Genomic DNA, 20,367 nt, shown 5'->3' with positions numbered 1-20,367 from the left:
TTGACAGACGCAAAAATATTTATTTATCTTAGGGAATCTGGTCCCACAAAAAGGCCAACACCTTTTTCATCTCATCGTCTTGACCCTCCAAAAAACAGATCTTTCGATTAAGAGGTAAAGTATGTCGATAAAAGCAAATTTAGAGGTGTGCTCAGATAAAATCATTTCTTACAGACCAGTACTCCAGGCAACCCTAGACTTCCAGTTCACGCAGAACTCCCTTCTATCTGTCATGTACAGTCTCTGAAGGAGAAAAGTAAGTTAAGAGGTTGTCTGCAGACAAGGCACTTCAGAAACCACCTGGCGGCGGACAGGAAGGCCGAACCCCCACCTCCGTGAGAACAGCTCCAATGTTCCTGCTCAAACACTCTTCCGCCTGGCTTCCAGCGAAGCCTGCCTCAGCCCCGCATTGCCTACCGGGCCCGGAGGACCCGGCAACCAGGCCACTTGGCCAGGACGAACACCGTTTTCTGAAGCTCAGCGCGGTTCCTGCGGCCGACGCCGTGGAATGCTTTCAGAGGCCCCTGCCGGGGCCTTTTGCAGGAGCAGTCCCTTTTGCAAGGGCGCGTTAGTGCAGATCAGCACGTTAGCAAAGCAAATCTTAAAAAAGGTTTTAAAAGCTGGTTAATACTCCTGATTCCCCTCCTGATTATCTGTTCAAGCTGCAGCCTATAAACCTGCCAGTAATCAGGAAGGAATCCCCCCTCTGAAGGCACCTGGAATGAAGTGGCTCCAGCCAATGGGAGTGCACAAAGCCCTCCTTCTGGACGCTGGTCATGTGACACTCGTAACCACTGAGAAGGGCCGATCTGAGTCCAGGCAGCACACTCAACCCCTTCTCTTTTGCTTTGGGGGCTTGTGTTTAATACGGGTCACTGTGATGGAAGCAGCAGTCTCGGAGTCTCTCATGTCAAGAGAACAGAGAAGGGGATGCCGGAGTTTTTCTCCTCCTGAGTTCTGGTGGCACACCTGAGTCCCAGGGAAGTGTGACATGTGCCAATTCACTGCGAACATGCCAGTCTGTTAAGAACGTCAAGACAAGGAGGAGAGGGTCATGCTCCAGACAGAGGCTGGCCGCGGAGAGCTCCGTCCTCCTTCCTTTGGCCCAGGTGAGGCGGCTCCTTTCCAGAAGTTGTACGAGGAAGAAGAGGGGTGCGCTCAGATCAGAACTGGACCCAGCCTGTGCCTGGTTGAGTCTGGCTGGAAGTCGACCTGTAAAAGGAAAAAGAGGAAGGGGTGGGAGAGTTCAGATGTTTGAAAATATAAAGTCGATAAAATGTGGCTTCTCTCTGGGCAGAAAGAGCTCCGGGAAGCTGGTCCCCGAATGTTCTAGAGCAGGGGTCGGCAAACTACAGCCCAGGGACCAAATCTAGTCCTCTGCCTGTTTCTGTAAATAAAAGGTCACTGCTGCACAGCCACGCACATTGAGCTACAAAAGCAAAACTGAGACCATAAGGTCTGCAGAGTCTATACTAAGTGCCATCTGGTCCTTTACAGAAAGCATGTGCTGAGTCCTGTCCTGCAGCCCGTATAACGTCCGCAGAATACATTTAAGTTTGGAGCACCTCTTCACCTCGACTCCAAGGCAAGGCTTGAAATTTTATCGAGGTGAAGAAGGCAAGAGACCTTGCCTCGGAGGTCCCATGAGGACGGGAGCAGAGGAGGAAGGGGGAGCTCCTAGTGAGGACGAGACCAGAGAGGGTCGCAAAGGGTAGCCCCAGGTCGCCCAGCAGTAGAAGGCAGCGAAGAGCCTTCACGGAGAGAAGCGTGCCACCCAAAGGGGGCACCTGGGGCTCTGCCCTCCGGCCGGCCTGAGAATCTCCGAGCGAGAGCTGCTGCTCTGAACACCACAACAAAAGCACCTGGGCCGATCCCAGGTTTCTCGAGAAGCAGCCCCGGCCCCAGTCCCACCACAAAAATGTGACCCTCCTCACCCTGTGGATTTGGTAAAGTCTCCCCAGATGTCGGCGGTGGCGGCGGTGGCAGGCTTGGGCTGTGGCCAGGACACGGTGGCACCTCCTACTGACGTCCCCACATCCGATGGGCAGGGAGGAAAGAAAAGGAGACACACGTCAGGGATCGCTCTTTTGGGTGGTCTCAGTGACCCTGAGAAACCAGCCTCATGCCTCCAGGTGCCTGAGAAAGACACACGGAGACCTGCTCTGGGGCAACCAGACCCAGCGAGCTGCCACATTTCCGCCATCAGCTCATGAGGCCGTGAGGGCTCCTGGAGAAGAGTGGAAGGCCACGTACGAGGTGGAGGGGAGGGTGCCAGTGAGGAGGAATCACACCTCACCTATCATCCCTACCTGAAGCTGACCTTGTTTCCAACGGCTGACGTTGGCCATCTGTTTAAAATTTACCATCTCCTGCCCTGGCTTCTTGAGTGGAGAATGCCCACCAAAGCTGCAAGCCCGTCTTCACGTAAAGCCCTCAGTCCAGTGTCTGGATCAACCGAATGAAAAAGTCATGCTCCGGACAAGTGGCAAGTGCTGGGACCCAAACAGGTTAGGGTTTGGGGAGAGCCTTCTAGAAGAAGCCACAGAAGCTGCTATCTGTGTGTACCTTTTCATCCAGGGAGGGGGCACAACGGGGCCACAGGGGCTGTTTCTGTGCGTTTCTGGCACCTCTCCCAGGGCTAACCGCCCCTTCCAAAGGCCCTGAGCTACCCTCTGCCTTCCCACCAGTTTGCTACGTCTCATCTGCTCTGGGCTGGGAGATCAGATAAAACCAGGCCCTTCAAGTGTTTAGTTTTACAGCTCGCCAAGTGCTTAAGCAGTGCTTTAAAGTGCACTATCTTTCAAACCCCATCACAGTCCCTGGGGGAAGATAGGCCGGGACCAACCGTGTGACTTCATGCACATTCCTCAGGTCTCAGTTCCCTTATCTCTCAAAGGGAGACAACAACAGTGCTGACCTCACAGAACTGGTCTGTGTTTTGTTTGGTTTTGTTAAGTGGGCTCCACCACACCCAGCACGGAGCCCAAGTCAGGGCTTGGAACTCATGACCCTGGGATCAAGACCTGAGCTGAGCTCAAGACACTTAACCAACTAAGCCACCCGGGGTGGGGGTGGGGTGCTGACACCATTTCATCTGGAGACATGCTAATTGCCAGTCTGGCACATTAGAGCACAGCCCTTGAGAGCAGCAGCTGTACTTGGAGTATCCCCAGGACCTGAAACACCACCTGGCACATATACATATTCTGTATCAGCCGTTAAAAACGCACCAGCAACTGAGGAAAGGCCTAAGACTGGCTCTCAGACCTCAGCGAGCACACAACACTAAGAACACAGACGTTCCTGCCCCTGTCCCTGGTGATGCCAAGGTAGGTGGTCCTACACGGTGCTAAAAGGATAGTTCCAGGTGTCGGGGCCGGGGCTCACTGACTGCTACTCCTGCCCACTCCTGGGCTGGGAATCCCCCACAGGGCTGAGGTTGGAAGCCCGACCTTCAGACAGGGAAGCCAACGTCCACACCCCTAAGAGAGAACGAAAGCAGGACTCCTGCCTAGATCCTGCCCCCTGCCAGAACCTGGTGAGATCTGCGTGGAGAAAGTGGGCTGGTGACAATCACCCAGCCTGGGGAGGGCCAGGTGCATCCAGCTAGGCTGGGCAGGTAGGGTGGGGAGGCCAAGGAAATGGGCTAGCTCCCCGGCATGATCAGCGGCTGGTAATAGGCACGAACCTCTGGAATCCCAGGGTCTCCAAAAGCCGTTCCTTACACCTTAGAACAAGCACCAGCATAGCGTGCTGGGGGAGTTACCTCTGTTTCCCAGCACCCCGAGGGCCTTACAAGGAGCGTGCTCCAAACGAAATCCCCAATTTTATTTCCCACCACTCACCTTGGCAGACTTATGCTACATCCATAACCTTAAATACACCAGATGTTTAAAAATCTGAGCCTTGGCGCACCTGGGTGGCTCAGTCCGTTGAGTGTCTGACTCTTGATTTCAGCTCAGGTCATGATCTCACGGTTCGTGGGATGGAGCCCTGTGTTGGGCTCTGTGTTGACATGTGGAGCCTGCTTAGGATTCTCTCTCCCCCTCTCCCTGCCCCTTCCCTATTCTCTCACGTGTACTCACTCTCAAAATTAATTAATTGAAAAAAAACCCAAAAACCTGAGCCCCATTCACACTTGTCTCTCTCTCTGCGACGCCAAGCATCATCCCCTGCCCCAATCTCTTTCCTTAAAGGCCCAGTTCAATTCCACCTTTTGCGTGAAGCCTCCCCACACCATGCTGGCTGGTAGTATGTGGACCCATACATTTGGTCTTTGCGTCCATGACTCCTCTCTCCTACTAGATATGAGTAGTCGACATGAGAAGACCATGTCTCCATCACCCACCCACTCGACAAACACTGAGCAGCCTCTGAGAGCCAAGAACGCACGTGTGGGTGATTTCACAGCCATGAACAAGTTTCAGTCCTTGCCCCATCAGGGGCAGACAGAGGCACCGAGGGGGTTAGTGGTGGGCATCAGAGAACAGAGGAAGCCCTTACCCAGTCTGGGCAGGATCACCTTCTAGTTTGTCACATACAGGTACCGGATGATGGACCAGTGTGAGTGCAGGAGGGAACACGCCACGGGGCCCCAGCCACCGAGGGTGGGGAGAGGAACCCACAGGGCAGGTTCAGCAACAAGCACTCCGGAGCACTGACCTGAACTGGGAGCAACTGATGTCTGGCCGAGGGACCCCCCCGCAGACAGCTGCTCCCCAGGAGGGGGGATCAGGGTGGAGGTTTTCCCCCCTGGAGGCGGGGGAAGCAGGCTCAAGCCCCCTGTGCTGGCGGGCCGGGCTCGGGGAGTCCCAGCCGCTCCTTCCTTCTTCTTCATGTTCTAAAGAGAGGAGAGGAATGCAAGCCAGTCAGCTCTGCTGGGGTCCCACTCCCACTGGAAAACCCCACAGGGAGGGCCACGGCGGCCCCCAAGCCCCAAATGTCTGTATAACCACAAGGCGGTCAAGAGCTGTCCAGCACTCTCACTGTTACGAACAGTACTCAATGCGGCACAATTCTGGAGCTATTCCCAAATACATTTTAAGACTCGGCACTGGCTTCATTAATCATCAGAGAAATACAAATCAACACCACAAATGAAAACTAGTGCTGTGCCAGTACACGCCCACCAGAACGGCTAAAATGTAGGCTGTCAAGTACCAACAAGGATAGGGAACAACCAGAACATTCCCACACTGCTGGTGGAAGCACAAACTGGGAAAACTCCTTGGAAAGACAGCTTCAAAGAATCTATAAAGCCGAGCACGCCAACGGATGACCCAGCAATTCCCCTCCTGGAAACAGACCTCCCAGGAATGCGTTCTCACATGCACTTGGACGTTCACAGCCGCACCATTTGTGAAAGCTCCAAACTGGCAAGCGCTCCGGTTGAACGGTAACACCGGGGCACATTCTCATCACGAAATACGCCACCACAGTGACGACAGACAAGTTACGTGCACCGAACGGAGGCTCTCACAAATGCTACGCTGGATCAAGGGGTTACACACACAAGAGCACAAAGCAGAGGATTCATTCATAAAAGGCACAAACAAAATCTAGGGCGTCCAACGTCAGGACAGTAGCTACTCTAGCCTGTGGACGGGAGCAGGGGAGGGGCTTCTGAGTGCGGATAATCTCTGCTTCTTGATCTGGGGCTAGTTTGGGTGGGCACGTTTGGTTTTCAAAAATTCACCGCCTTCTACATTTATAACGTGTGTGCTTTTCTGTGCGCGTATCATACTTCAGTAAGACCTTATAAGGGGAGCAGCAGCTTAATCCAATGCTAAAACCATAGCCCTGAACTCAGAAGCCTCACAGCCCTCACTGGGAGTCCAGCTGTGCTGGTTATTTGCAGCTCTATGACCTGGGCAAGTTCCTTAATCTCGCTAAGCCTCAACTTCCTCGTCTGTAAAATGGGAGAACGTTTGAGTCATGTAAGTGCCTAAGAACACTACCTGGCACACAGCTGATGCTCATTAAATGCTAGTCCCCTCCCAGCAAGAGAGGAATCACATCCCAACCAGTCCACTGGACATGACCGGTATTTTCTCTTAAGGGCCAGCTGGCCAACTTCAAGGGTCCCAAATCATCACCATCATGAAGCAGAAAAGAGGAGAAAGAGACAGTGTAAGTAAAAAGGAAGAGCATTATTTTAGGGTTACAAAGTTTCTTCAAAAAACATTTCCATCTGGTCCTTGGTTCCCCCAAATCACTCCAACCCCCCTCCCTGTAGCCGGGTGAGGACCAAGCCTTGGCCGTCCTGCCCAGCACTACCTTTTCCCATTCTCAACAGGAGCTAGCAAGGGGACACCCCCAGATGCCGGGCAGCTTAGGACGAAGACACGGGGTGTCAGGACACCGCCACTGGCAGGAGCTGCCCATGACTCCCGGCATCCACCTCAGCGCCCTTCTGCCCAGAGCAGAAGGCTCTGGCTTCTTCCAAAAAGCCTTCCTGGCTTCCCCAAGCCCTAGGCTGCGTGCCCCTCCTCTAGGAGCTCATGGCACTGAGCACGTCCCCTCCCCTGCCAGGTTGTGATCGCTGTTCATCTCGTCCATCTCCGTTGAACTTTGAGCTCCACGACAGCTGAGCCCTGTCGCCCACCCACGGCCCAGGACCTGGCACAAGGCAGCTGCTCAACAAGTATCGGCTCAACTGATGGAACTGAATTATGGGAAGAGAGGGGTGGGCTCTGGGCCGGGCTTGGGTGCCTGCCAACAAAGCCAAGTGAGGGTGGGACTCACCGCGATGTTGAGCTTGATGGTCTGGCCCTCTTTGAAGCCTAGGTCCAACTTGGGGCCCAGGTCGGGGTTCTGGGCTTGTTTTGCAAATTCACACTGCTGTTTCACCCACCTGGGGACAGAACAGGAAGAAAAGCGTGACAATGAGACCAGGTGCCCTGCTTAGAAAGAGCACACGTGGGCTTGCTACTTGGACCTGAATTCAAATCCTGACTCTTGTCACATAAGCAGCCGCACGCACGTCCGTTACCTCATCAGCAAAATGGGATGACGATCCTGTGTGTCTTAATGACTGCTATGAAAACTCGGTGAGCTCATTTATGTACAAGGCGGTCCTGACACCTGTCTTTAGGAAATCGGAGAACCTGGCCCTTTCCTCCCCAGCACCTGGCGTGAGAACTAAGACTATGTATCCACACGCCGCGCCCAACGACTCTTAAGGTAGCTGGTGAGACAAGACAGATGCCCAGGCGGTAGAGAGCAACACCAAGGTCCCCCACCCGCCATCTGATACCCATCCAGCAGCCACCCAGGGACACGTCAGGGAAGTGCCGGGGGTGCCCACGTGAGGGACGGCACTCTTTCCAATGTGCCAGCAGCCGGGGGGGGGGGGGGGGGGGGCCTGCAGGTGGCAGGGGCACAGTCCTTCCTGTCCCGTCTTCTAGCTTTAGAAAGGACTCCCAGGACATCTGGTAGGTGGCCGAGGATCGCGCCACTTATCGTACCTGGGGGAACTGGCTCAGCAAGGCCACGTGAGCCTTGCACGGCCTCTGGCACCTCTGGTGCCTGGTATGGGAGGAGGAATGGGATCCCAGAGGCTGGGCCGGCTGACCCTGGGAAAAGGAGACGGCTGGAAAGCAGAGAAGGCAGCCTGCCCCACAGGAGCAGCGAGTTCCCCCGGGGCGCCGCCAGGAGACGAATCCCACACAACCACCGGGGTATCCTAAGCTGGGGCACCATTCTGTCCAGGAAAGAAGGGAGGAGGCGTGAGCACGTGTGTCCTGCAACCACTCACTTGAAATGGTCCTGCAACGCGACATTGAAGTCAAAGGCGTCGCCGCGGTCCCCGAAGCCAATTCCAATAAACGCCCGGCGCCCTGGGGGACAACGCAGGATTAATCCCACTTGCCAGAGGCAGAGGAAACCTTTCTCAGTGGGAGGAACTACCAAGCCCCGCACGCACCGTTTCCGTCTTCGATGCGGATAACGAAGTACCTGCTGGAATCCGTCACGCTCTCCACGGCCGTGCCGGGAAACTGATCCACCGGGGCCTGAGCAAAGAGCTCCCCTGGAAACACAAGGGAGGGTGAGCCTCGAGCCCCCTTCCAGCCTGACATTTCTATCCCACCACTGGGCCCTTTTCCCTAAAAGGCAGGTAGGCAAACCTTACTCTCGAGTTCAAATCCAGTCTATTCTAACGGGACCGGCAGACACAAGAAACATAAGTAAGGAAAGGTTTAAGTCAGAGGGGGCTTAGAGGTCAGACATGGCCCAGTTTTAACATTTTTAACTTAACTGCCAAACTTTTCAAAATCAAGTTACAGGTAAAATAATCCAGGTTTCTGGCTTCTCTTAAAACCTAAAGCCCATTCTCGCGGGAGCAAGCTAGAGTCTACCCGCCTCACCTGTAACATTACTTGTCTGCACTCGAGGGCCCGGGAGCAGGCAAGCCCCCAGGTAGAGCACAGGACTGCAGACAGGCTGGCGGACCCAGGGGAAAGAGGGTTTGGGCACTCACGGAAGGATCTGAAGCAGCCAGGACAAAGGGGCCACTGGTCTTAAAAGGAGCCCTGGTGACATGCGTCCCCTGTCCCTCTGGCTCTCCAGGCCCCAGCACAGCACACACCTTTGGGGACATTCTGGACCTGCGTCATCTCCACAGGTGCCGACCTCCGTTCACAGGTTCAGCACTCGACCCAGGATTTACAGCTGACTGCTGTTCAGAGGTGACTGCCATCAAGGCTGAAGTGAACCGAAGTCAGTGTCCCTGAAGTCTGCAGCTTCTTGATAATTTCTCTGACCCCCTGGTTGGGTCCCTGGCATCTGGAACTCAGCTGGGTGCCTTCAGCCGAGAGCAGCGATTCTCAACCAGGGGTGATTTTGCTCACCTTTCCCCCAGGGGAGACGTGGCAATGTGTGCAGTCATTTGTGGTGTTCACAACTTGGCGGGGGGGGGGGGGGGGGGGGGGGGCGGGAGGTGCCATTGGCATCTAGTAGACAGAGGCCAGGGATGTCGCTAAATACCTTAAATTTGACTTAACAGCCCACAACACTCACGTGGCCTAAATGTCACTAGCACGGAGGCTGAGAAACCCTGGCCCAAAATGACTGCAGAATGAGACAACCAGGACCCAGTGGGCGCGACCCCAAGCCAAGAGCATGCTGAGGTGGCTCCTACAGGTGAGGCTCAGCTCTACACAGTCGCTGTTACACTCCGCGGTCACCCGGAAGTCAGCTCCCAAGGCTCCCAGGAAACAGGTGTTGCCATCCCTTGGGAGGTCACCCGGGACACCCCAGCACGCTGCACAGCCAGAGTTCTCTGGCCTAGTCATGGCAGCTGTCTTCTCAACCTCCTCTGCCGCCAATACCCGTCAACCCCACGCTCCAGAGCAAATCGACGCTTTGGATCACCTTGCAGTTCACAAAGCAATTGGCTAAGTATGTGCTCACTTCACATTTCCAACAGCCTCGTGAAAACAGAAGCTAAGGTGACCCCCATTTCAAAAAGGAGGCCGAGGCACTAGAGGCCACATGGCTCGCGCAAGGTCTCAGAGCTCAGACACAAGTGACACAGTTCTGAAAGAGGCAGCCCATCTTGCCTATGACTCTTTACACTTTGTCCTGCCCCACAAGAACAATCTCTATATGTTAGAAAAATAAATGACCGAATGTCCTGGCACCCGACCGAGCAGGCGCTGTGCCCGATCCCTGCCCTGGGGGCTGGGAGTATTTCAGGCCACAATGCCCCCCACAGCTCACCCAGAGCCACTAGGGGCACAGGACTTCCAGATTTCCCCTAAGGTAACATCTGCCAGCTGACCCCGACACAGCCCAGCTTGACTCGTCCTTTCACCAGAAAAGAGCTGAGCAGGACACTTTCCAGCTCTTTCGGTTAATAGGCGTGGTCAGTCTGGGGAGCTACCATTTAGTCGACAAACAGAATTCCTGAGTAAGCAGCAGAGAGCTCAGCGGCCAAGGGCTGTGTGTCTTCCCCCAGCTCGTCTTCAAGGCGAACTCTGGGGCTTCCTCCTTGGGACCAACCTGCAGTTCTCCTCTCCTTGGGCTCCCAAATTAGTATTTTCTTAAGGAAAAACAGGTGCTTGACAGGCACTCCCTTTTACACCTGGAGACAGTGGTTTCTGCAATTAAAGGCCGGGGCTGGGGGCGGGGGGAGGGAAATGGAGACAGTTTAAAGGTACAGTCGGGCCTTCGATTTCCAGGATCGGTTCCCATGACCCGTGAGTGGACCGGCCTGGGCCGGGCTGCCTCTCCCTTGACAGAGCAGGAGGTGCGGCATCTCGGCCCCAGGAGGGCCTCCCTTGCCTTTACCTGAGGTCCTGTCCTCCAGCTTGATGTAGGCCACCTGCCCTTTTGCAGTGATCCGCAGCCGGCCACTCCATGATGGCTGGTCCAGCTGCCACTCCGCGGCCCTAAGGGGACAAAAACCATTGAGCCTCTGCTAGAGGCTCCTGCTCCCTCACTCCAGTGCTGGGGACAGGAATGGAAAGGGCACCCAGGCTGCTTGCTCTAGACCAGAGGTTGAAAAGGGCCATACAATCTTTGTCACAACTACTCACGCCGCCGTGGTAGTGTGAAAGCAGTCACAGATGCTACGTGAGCATGTTGGTGCTTTAAGTATTTTAACTGAGTGTTTTCTACTGCGACTGTATTTCAGTGCAGCTTTATGGACACTAAAGATTTGAATCTCGTAGAATTTTTTTTTTAATTTTTTTAATGTTTATTTTTGAGAGAGAGAAAAACAGAGCATGTGCAGGGGAGGGGCAGAGAGCAAGGGAGACACAGAATCCGACGCAGGCTCCAGGCTCCAGGCTGTCAGCGCAGAGCCCGACGCAGGGATTGAACTCACAAACCGCGAGATCAGGACCTGAGCTGAAGTCGGAAGCTTAACCGACTGAGCCACCCAGGTGCCCCTCATATAATTTTCAATTAAGAAATATTTTTTTCTTTAAATGTTCTCCAACTATTTAAAAATGTAAAAACCATTCTCAGCTTGTGAGACATTCGGAAACACAGTGAGTCGCACTTTGCCCACCCCAATTCTAGACTACAGAGAACTTCTCTGAAGTAGGACTTTGCAATTTTCTTTCTTTTTTTTTTTTAAGTGTTTATTTATTTTTTGGGGCGGGGGGAGAGAGGGGAGGGGAGGGAGAGAGAGAGAGAGAAAGCCAGCAGGGGAGGGGCAGAGAGAGAAGGGGACAGGGGGTCTGAAGTGGGTTCCGCGCAGACACCAGAGATCTGGATGCGGGACTCGAACTGAACTTTGAGACCATGACCTGAGCTGAAGGCAGGCGCTTAACCGACTGAGCCACCCAGGCGTCCCTCCAGTTTTCTTTCTGTAAAGGAAGTAGCTACTGGGTCTGCCGTTTAAGACGCTGCCAGGCTGCACTGAGACGATCTTCAAAGAAAGGCAAAGAGGGAGCGATCATTAGGAGAAAGAGAAAAGGGGAGCAACCATCCGTGTGAGAAAAGGGGATGGGTGTTCAAGAAATACAATCTCAAAGGTGTCCGAGGCAGGAAGAACCACAGGACCTCATGGACCTTCTTGGGGGACTTTTAAGGCAGTAACTGCACATTTTATTTCTAAGAAGCAGTTCAGTAAAACCCCCAAATACCAAGAACCTTGGGTGTTTCCAAGAGGCTTTTCTTGGAAGTCCCTGAGCAGAAGAAGCCAGGCCTTTGAGCGACACCATAACGTGCACACAGGTTGTTTTCTGGCCACACAAATGCAGACTCTCAATTCACAAGTCAGCGGACTCAGTTTCGGTTCCTCTTAATGGGGCAACACAGGCCTTAGATTCAAGCCCAGCAGAGCTCTGAGGATGAAATGCAGGGACTGCCAGTTTCCTCTACGCCACACCAGCCAGCCCCGACACTTGGGAGACCCACTCTCTGGGGGACCAGGAGGGACAAAGCCCATCCTACTTAAGGGGATCGCAGTCGATGACCACACCCGGTTCGGTGTCCCACCTCCAGTCCGACGACAGAAAGTGAATGTTTTTGTCATCGTTCCTATTGTTGCTTTCATACTCTTTTTAAGTTACATCACGGATGTAATAGGTGTTCAAGAAAAGAATCTGTTCTCTAGAAAATCAGCTACGAGTCCGCACTAACACAACTGGAGAGTAACAAGAGGCCAGAGATGCGGACAGGCCACCGTTCTCGCGATGCAGGCCAATCCTGTATCTCCAAACAACTTAGACAAACACGGCCTTCGAGAGCGACCCCACCCCCAACCCAGTGGCACAAAATAGCCACAGATCAGGCGGTCTGTAACAGGTACATCTTTTCTTCTGCTTTTCACAGGCAACGCACCCAACATGGTAACAAAATGCGAACAGTACAAAAAAAGGATGCCTTGAAAGGAAGTCTCCTTCCAACCCCCACTGTCCTGCGTTCCCTTCCTGACGCTACAAGCACCTGTTTATCACCGGAGACGCGCGGATGGGCTCCTCCCAACCGCCACAGGCTGTGACAGGGTCTGAGGTTCGTGGGAAGGGAGGGGGCTGGGCAGGGAGGGGTCCCCGGGCTTTGGCCCTCCGCTTCCGGCTCGGACGGGTCATTTTGGCCGGTTCTCGGCTCCCTTCCTTCCCCTGGGGATTTCCGCCTGCGATAGGACCCCTCCCCCTTCAGGCTTTTCAAGGTTCCCTCCAAGGCCAGTTGGCGCTGAAAGAAAAGGTCTTGTGAAACCCCCACTCCCAGCCGCTTTCAGGGTACCCGGCAGCCCACAGGCTAGACACGGCTTTAACGCCTTCCGCGCGCTGGGAGCCCCGTGCGTCGGACTGAGACGGCCCAAAGTCTGGGTCCCTCTTGCTGCTCTGGCCTCGAGCTGGGAGAAGCCGCGGCATTACCTCCCGCCTCTCCCCTACACCCGCCGGGGCCGTCCTCGGCTTCCCAGTGGGCGTGTCGGCCGGCGGGGAAGGGGTTAAGTCGGGGTTAGCCCGGGCCGGCGGCGAGCGGTCACCTGTAACCACGGTTGGTGGCTCGCGGCGGGATGCGGTAGACATGGACCTCCGGCTTGACACAGAGCACCGACTCGTACTCGCCCTCCTCCATCGCGACGCCCGGAACCCGCCGGACTTCCGGCTCCTTCCCAGCAGCGGGGCCGGAAGCGGCGCGACTCTATGGCCCGGGTCAGGCTAGAGCGGCGGCTTGCGGTCCTCCGCCCGTTTGTCTCCCGCGCGCCCTCTGCTGGCCGCTCTGGCTCCAGACGTGCGGCCGAAGGATTCTAGAACCGAAGCGATGAGGTCCAAGAGCCTTCGGGGGGCTTCCGCACCTGCAGGGCCAAATGGGCAGCCGAGACAACTTGGGTACAGACCCAGCTGCAATCTGCTGTCCGGTTGTGGGGCATCCCCATCTGACACCTGGGCCCAGCTGGCTGAGATTCCAGGCTGGATCTACCTACACGGTTCACCCTGAAGCCTCTCTCTTCCCTCCGCTCTTCCTGCGTGTCCTTTCTTCTCCTGACTCCAGATGATTCCCTGAGGCTACTTCTCCTTGAGAGATGCTTGGGATACCCTGACCCCTCCACCCTTATTCTAACCCACCACATGCCCGAGGCCCAGTGTGGCCTAGACTCAACAAAGAACGAAGTTTACTAACAAAACTAATTAAAAAACAATCCCCCCTTAAAAAGGGGTGTCTGGGTAGCTTGGCGGGTTAAGGCTCCGACTCTTGATTTCGGCTCAAGGCGGGATCTCACGGTTCCTGCGATCTAGCCCCAGGTAGGAGCCGGCTTAGGATTCTCTCTCTCCCTCTCTCTCTCTGCCCCTCCCCCACTTGCTCCCTCTCTCTCTTTCTCAAAATAAATAAACATTAAAAAAAAAAAAAAAAAAAAAGAGGGGCTCCTGGGTGGCTCAGTCGGTTGAGCGTCCGACTTTGGCCCAGATCATGATCTCGCGGTTTGTGAGTTCGAGCCCCGCGTCGGGCTCTGTGCTGACGGCTCAGAGCCTGGAGCCTGTTTCAGATTCTGTGTCTCCCTCTCTCTCTGACCCTCCCCTGTTCATGCTGGGTCTCTCTCTGTCTCAAAAATAAATAAAAACGTTAAAAATAAAAATTAAAAAAAAAAAAAAAGAACCCCAGTCCTAGTTCGAATTTCTCATAGAATGTTACGGGGATACATATTGTCCCACAATAGTCAAATTCTCCAAACGCCTTCTCCTGTACCATTCTCTCATTTCTTCCACAATTATTTAGTAAGTGCTTACAACCTGCCAGGTCCTATGCGGAGAGCTTTGCTCCACCAAAGCTTTGCTCCACCCCCAACTCCCCTCTCCTCCCTCTCTCTCCTTTTACTCACTCTGTACAAGTACTTTATCATAGAATTAATCTAACCTCTTAAAAGATCTTTTTTAGGGACGCCTGGGTGGCTCACTCGGTGAGCGTCCGACTCTTGATTTCAGCGCCAGCCATGGTCTCACGGTTCCTGGGTTCGAGCCCCGCGTGGGACTCTCTTCCGATTCTCTGTCTCCCTTTCTCACTGTCCCTCCCCCATGCTCTCGCACTCTCTCTCTCTCCAACAATAAGTTAAAAAATAACAACAAAAACCTTTCGTATTGTGGCAAAATATACATAACATGAACTTTACCATGTTGACCGTCTTTAAGTGTGCAATTCAGTGGAATTAAGTGCATTCACGGTATTGCATAGAGCTATCACCACTATTTCCAGAACGTTTTTCATCATTCCAAACAGAAACTCTGTACCCATTAAGCAACAACACCCCATTTCTCCGCTCCCGCCAACCCCTGGTGGCCTTTATTCTTTGTCTCTGTGAATTTGCCTATTCTAGATACCTCATATAGGTGGAATCATACAGTTATCAGGCCTTTGTGCTTGGTTTATTTCTCAGCATGATGTTTTCAAGGTTCCTTCCTGTCCTCGCATCTATGAGAATTTCATTCCTGTTGATGCGTGAATGATACTCCATGGTGTGCATATTTCACAGTTTGTGTATCCATTTATTTGTTGATGGACATTTGGGTTGTTTCCACCTTTTGGCTACTGTGAATGATGCTGATTTGTTTGAGTCCTTGTTTTCAATTCTCTTGAGTATATATATATATATATATATATATATATATATATATATATCTGGAGGTGGATTTGCTGGGCCATATGGTAATTTTATGTTGAGCTTTCTCTGGAACCACTGAACTGTTTTCCATAGTGGCTACACCATTTTATGTTCCTCCCAGCAATGAACAAGGGTTCCAATATTCCCCCATCCTTACCAATACTTACTTTCCACTTTCTTTGATCACAGCCATCCTGGGGGGGGGTGAAGTTATTTTCTCTTTATGTGAATTGATTTACCCTCTAATCTCAACTTTGCTCATTACCCTGATTCTCCACAACAAAGAAGAAATTGAGAAATGACCCAGAAAATGAGATTTCTTCCTCCTGCTTCTTTGATCCCGTCTCTCATTTCCCTGAGCAAAGACAGAACTCCCTTCAAAGGTGGAGGGGAGAGATATGAAGAGGGGCAGGGAGGGTGCGGTCCCACACGGACGATCTTACCCCTTCACATTCTCACCATTCGGTTTATATGGCTGCTCTCCCACCAGACCGTGAGCCTCTTGAAGGATCCTGTCCCTGCCGCCTGTGGACCCTGTATTCAGCAGCACAAGTTCTGGCACCGAGTAGGTGCTCAGCGAATGGGTGAGTAAATGTGTGTGTGTGTTCAGTTGGCTACATCCCAAAACCAGGTGGCAATTTAGGGATGGGCCACTGTGTTTTCTCGTTCACACTCTGACTCCTTGCATCAATATGTACTGAACAACCCAGGGGAGAATTGGGTATCCAAGGAGTAAAGCACCCAGACTCATTGGGTTAGAGGACTTCCAGCTGGGAGAGCATCTCGGACCAGGTCTCAAGAGCTGAAGTTCAGGGTAGTGTCTGTAATCAGCACTGAGCTCCATCACTTCCCCTCTGGAAGCCAGGCAGCTTGAAGGCAGCCCACGGTGGCCGTGTGGCCTCACCGTGTGGCCACGACAGGTAGGAAACTTTCCTCTCATGAGCCCCGAAGGGAAGCATCACCCATGCCGGGGAAAGCCAGGCCCTACCATGTGTTCAGAGCACGTTCAGTTCAGGTCGGTCTAACAAAGACAGGAACGGAGCACCTACCCTATGGCAGGTGCTGGCTGCTGGGGCCACAGAGATGAAGCCAACCCAGCTCCTGTCTTCGTGGAGCTCACAGACCAGAGGAGACAGAGAGAAAAGGAGTTGTTTACAGTGCACAGTGGGAAGGGCTGTGACCGAGGAATTCGCAGGGGCTATGGGCGCCAAGAGCAGAGAGACCCAACTCAGCCTTGGGAAGTCAGGGAAGGCTCTCCGGAAGATGTTACATGGACATAACAATCTCCGCGAGGTGGGCAGGGTGAGGATTGTTCTCTCCATTGTGTGATGGAGGCCACTGCAACAGTGACAAGCCCAGGGCACCTACATTGTCCTCGGGTTGGAGGAAGTCCAACTGTCCCTTTTGCCTTATTCTCAGATCCCAGCCTCATGGCTGGACGTTCCTGAAATGCCTTCCAACACCTCTGCTGCGGAGGGTAATTGATGATATCAACTCCCGGGTTAATTACGTTATTTACCAGACATTCAATTCAACCCAACAAGCAGAGTATATATAAGCCCAGATAGAGCCCATCCCAAGCATGAGGAAGTGAACAGAGAAGCAAAATCTTGCTCATTCACCCAGCTGCTTTCTGGTAGGTCCCGGGCCAGGGTGAGGGTTCAATGTGGATAGCTGTCCTCGGTGGCCTCCTGAAATATGTATCACAGGTCACTTACCATCTTTCTCTGCTGTATCTTTCTCCCATCACAGACATTTCTCAGAGGAATTTCCCCCATTTCTCAGATGGGGAAACCACTTATAAAAGGGCACTCAGTAACAACGCAATCTTGAAAAAGAACAAAGTTGGAGACCTCACACTTCCCGGTTCCAAGACTTACTACAAAGCTACAGTCATCAAGACAGTATAGTCCCGAAACAAGGATGGATGCACAGATCAGTGGAGTAGAACTGAGAATCCAGAAATAACCCCTCACATGTATAGTCAGTTGACTTTCTAGAAGTGTGCCAAAGCAATTCAATAGGGAAACAGTCGTCTTTCCCACAAATGGTGCTGAGATACCCACGTGCAGACGTTCGATCCCTACCTCACACGATATACAAGAGGAATTAAAAATAGGTCTTAGGCCTAAGTGTAAGAGCTAAAACTACACAACTTTTAAGAGAAAACATAGACCTAAACCTTCATGACCTTGCGTTTATGTCCTAATAAAAAAGAACCTACTGGATTCTTTTTTTTTTTAATTTTTTTTCAACGTTTATTTATTTTTGGGACAGAGAGAGACAGAGCATGAACGGGGGAGGGGCAGAGAGAGAGGGAGACACAGAATCGGAAACAGGCTCCAGGCTCCGAGCCATCAGCCCAGAGCCTGACGCAGGGCTCGAACTCACGGACCGCGAGATCGTGACCTGGCTGAAGTCGGACGCTTAACCGACTGCGCCACCCAGGCGCCCCCCTACTGGATTCTTAGGACACTAAAAGCACCTTTAAAAAATGACACTAAAAGCACAAGCAACAAAATAAAAAATCGACAGGGACGCCTAGATGGCTCAGTTGGTTAAGCGTCTGACTCTTGACTTCAGCTCATGTGGTTCGATCCCATGGTCCTGCAATCAAGCCCTTCATTGGGCCCTGCTCTGAGCATGGAGCCTGCTTGGGATTCTCTCCCTCTCTCCCTCTGCCCTTCTACCCTGCTCTCTCTCTCTCTCTCTCTCTCTCTCTCTCTCAAAATAAATACATAAAATTTTTAAAAAAGAAAACATAGATAAATAAGACTTAAATAAAATTTAAAACTTTTGTGCTACAAAGGACAAGTGAAAATACAATGCACATCGTGGGAGAATAATCTTGCAAATTATATATCTGACAAGGGACTTCTATCTAGAATATATAAAGAACCCTTACCATTCAATAGTAAAAAGACAAATAATCCAATTTATGCATGAATAATGGAGTCTAGTGGACATTTTCCCCAAGAAGATACACGAATAGCCAATAAGCACATGGAAAGATGCTCCACTATGTGGCACCTGGCTGGCTCAGTCGGAAAAGCATGCGACTCTTGATCTCAGGCTGTGAGTTTGAGCCCCTCATTGAGCCTAGACATTACTTAAAAATAAAATCTTTTAGGGGCGCCCGGGTGGCTCATTTAGTTAAGTGTCCAACTTCAGCTCGGGTCATGATCTCACAGTTTGTTGAGTTCAAGACCCCATTGGGCTCTGTGCTGACAGCTCAGAGCCTGGAGCCTGCTTTAGATTCTGTGTCTCCCTCTCTTTCTGCCCCTTTCTTGCCCGAGCTCTGCCCCTCTCTCTCTCTCTCTCTCTCTCTCTCTCTCTCTCTCTCTGTCTGTCTCCAACAAAAAATCCTTTAAAAAAGTAAATAGGTAAATGGAAAGAAAGAAAGGTGCTCCACCTTATCAGCCATCTGGGAAACACAAACCAAAACCACAGTAAGATTCCCACCTCATACCCACACCCACTAGGATGGCTAGAACTCAAAAAGGCAGATAATAACAAGTGTTGGTCAGGATACAGGAGAGTTGGAACCCTCCTACACTGCAGTTGGGAATGTAAAATGATGCCTCCCCCTTGGAAGCCATCTGGCAATTACCCAAGAAACTAAACATAGAGTTAGCCTGTAACCCAGCGATTACTTTCCTAGCTGTATACTCAAGAGAAATGAAAACATGTATTTGCACAAAAATGTGTACACGAATGTTTACAGCAGCATTCCTCATAATATCCCAGAAGTAGAAACACACAAATGTCCATTAATTGATAAGTGGTTGCACAAAATATATTATGTGGGCCACAAAAGGCAATGAACCTTGACAACATTTTGCCAAGTGAAAGAAGCCAGTCACCAGGGACTAGGTATCGTATGAGTCCATTTATATGAAATGTCCAGAACAGGCATATGTGCAAGGCAGACAGTAGATTAGTGGTTGCCTAGGGCTGGGGTGGGGTGTGAGAATTGAGGTGATGGTGAAGGGGTGTGGAGTTCCTTTTTAGGGTGATAAAGTTGTTCTAATACTGGGGTGATCGTCAAACAATTCTGTGAATATATTACAAGCCACTGAGTTGTACACTTTTTTTTTTTAATTTTTTTTTCAACGTTTTTATTTATTTTTTGGGACAGAGAGAGACAGAGCATGAACGGGGGAGGGGCAGAGAGAGAGGGAGACACAGAATCGGAAACAGGCTCCAGGATCCGAGCCATCAGCCCAGAGCCTGACGCGGGGCTCGAACTCCCGGACCGCGAGATCGTGACCTGGCTGAAGTCGGACGCTTAACCGACTGCGCCACCCAGGCGCCCCAACTTTTTTTTTTTTTAAGTTCACTTATTTATTTTGAGACACAGAGGGAGAGAGAGAATCCCAGGCAGGCTCTGCCCTGTCAGCAGAGAGCCCGATGTGGGGCTCGAACTCACGAACTGGGAGATCATGACCTGCGCCGAAATCAAGAGTCGGACGCTTAACCGACTGAACCGCCCCAGGCACCCTTGAATGGCACACTTTAAATGCGAGAACTGGGGCGCCTGGGGGACTCAGTCGGTTAAGCGGCTGACTTCGGCTCAGGTCACGATCTCGCGGTCCGTGAGTTCAAGCCCCGCGTCGGGCTCTGCGCTGACAGCTCAGAGCCTGGAGCCTGTTTCATATTCTGTGTCTCCCTCTCTCTGACCCTCCCCCGTTCACGCTCTGCCTCTCTCTGTCTCAAAAATAAATAAACGTTAAAAAAAAATTAAATGCGAGAACTGTGGGGCGCCTGGGTGGCTCAGTCAGCTGAGCATGTGACTCAATACTGGCTCAGGTCATGATCTCACAGTTGTGGGATCAAGCCCCGTGTCGGGGTCTGTGGTGAGAGTGGAGCCTGCTTGGGATTCTCTCTCTCTCTCTCTCTCTCTCTCTCTCTCTCTCTCTCTGCCCCTTCCCAGCTTTCCCTCTCTCTCTTTCTCAAAAATAAAATAAATAAATAATTTTAAAACTAACTAATTAATTAATTAATTAATTAATAAGTGGGAGAATTGTATGGGATGTGAATGAAATCGCCACAAAGCCGTGGACAAAACCAGAAGGTACAAGTTCTCGGAAAGGACATCGTCGTCTGTATGTGCCACCCACCTGCCTCAATTCTGTCCTCAGATTCCATGCCCTTCTGCTAGGGTTGGGGGCGTCCCCTCGTTCAGACTCTCACAGGGTTTGTAAGTCCCAGATGGGGACAGAGAGGGGGCTGGATCCCCTCTGGAGCCTCTGCCCCTTCAAAATTCCAGCTTGTGGAATGCCGGGGCCTGAGGATTCTGAGGTGGAGACAGG

The 20,367-nt window shown here is 52.2% G+C and overlaps 2 protein-coding genes across 4 annotated transcripts in view; one reads left to right on the top strand and one right to left on the bottom strand.

The window, feature by feature from the left end:
• Positions 1 to 20,301, bottom strand: NECAP2 (NECAP endocytosis associated 2). Of its 3 annotated transcripts, XM_023258187.2 has the most exons (9): positions 20,176 to 20,294; positions 12,944 to 13,255; positions 10,291 to 10,391; positions 7,925 to 8,029; positions 7,757 to 7,838; positions 6,745 to 6,853; positions 4,663 to 4,840; positions 1,935 to 2,022; positions 1 to 1,212 (listed from the first exon to the last, which is right to left on the bottom strand). In XM_023258187.2, the coding sequence occupies exons 2-9, from the start codon at positions 13,033 to 13,035 to the stop codon at positions 1,164 to 1,166; spliced, it is 804 nt and encodes a 267-aa protein (XP_023113955.1). In that variant the 5' UTR covers positions 13,036 to 13,255; positions 20,176 to 20,294; the 3' UTR covers positions 1 to 1,163. The 3 variants fall into 3 exon arrangements, with proteins under 3 accessions (XP_023113955.1, XP_044891092.1, XP_003989569.1); XM_045035157.1 differs by lacking the exon at positions 10,291 to 10,391 and having other exon boundaries at positions 20,176 to 20,301; XM_003989520.6 differs by lacking the exon at positions 20,176 to 20,294 and having other exon boundaries at positions 1,935 to 2,019; positions 12,944 to 13,101.
• Positions 15,529 to 20,367, top strand: part of SPATA21 (spermatogenesis associated 21) — a 36,081-nt gene continuing 31,242 nt past the window's right edge. The window contains exon 1 of the mRNA XM_045035156.1: positions 15,529 to 15,639. The gene's annotated coding sequence lies outside the window, so the exon portion shown is untranslated. The remainder of the gene's footprint in view (positions 15,640 to 20,367) is intronic.

Source organism: Felis catus, chromosome C1, assembly GCF_018350175.1.
Source record: "Felis catus isolate Fca126 chromosome C1, F.catus_Fca126_mat1.0, whole genome shotgun sequence".
Lineage (NCBI taxonomy): Eukaryota > Metazoa > Chordata > Mammalia > Carnivora > Felidae > Felis > Felis catus.
The sequence above is the reverse complement of the archived record's forward strand: the minus strand, read 5'-3'. Positions and strand labels throughout refer to the sequence as shown.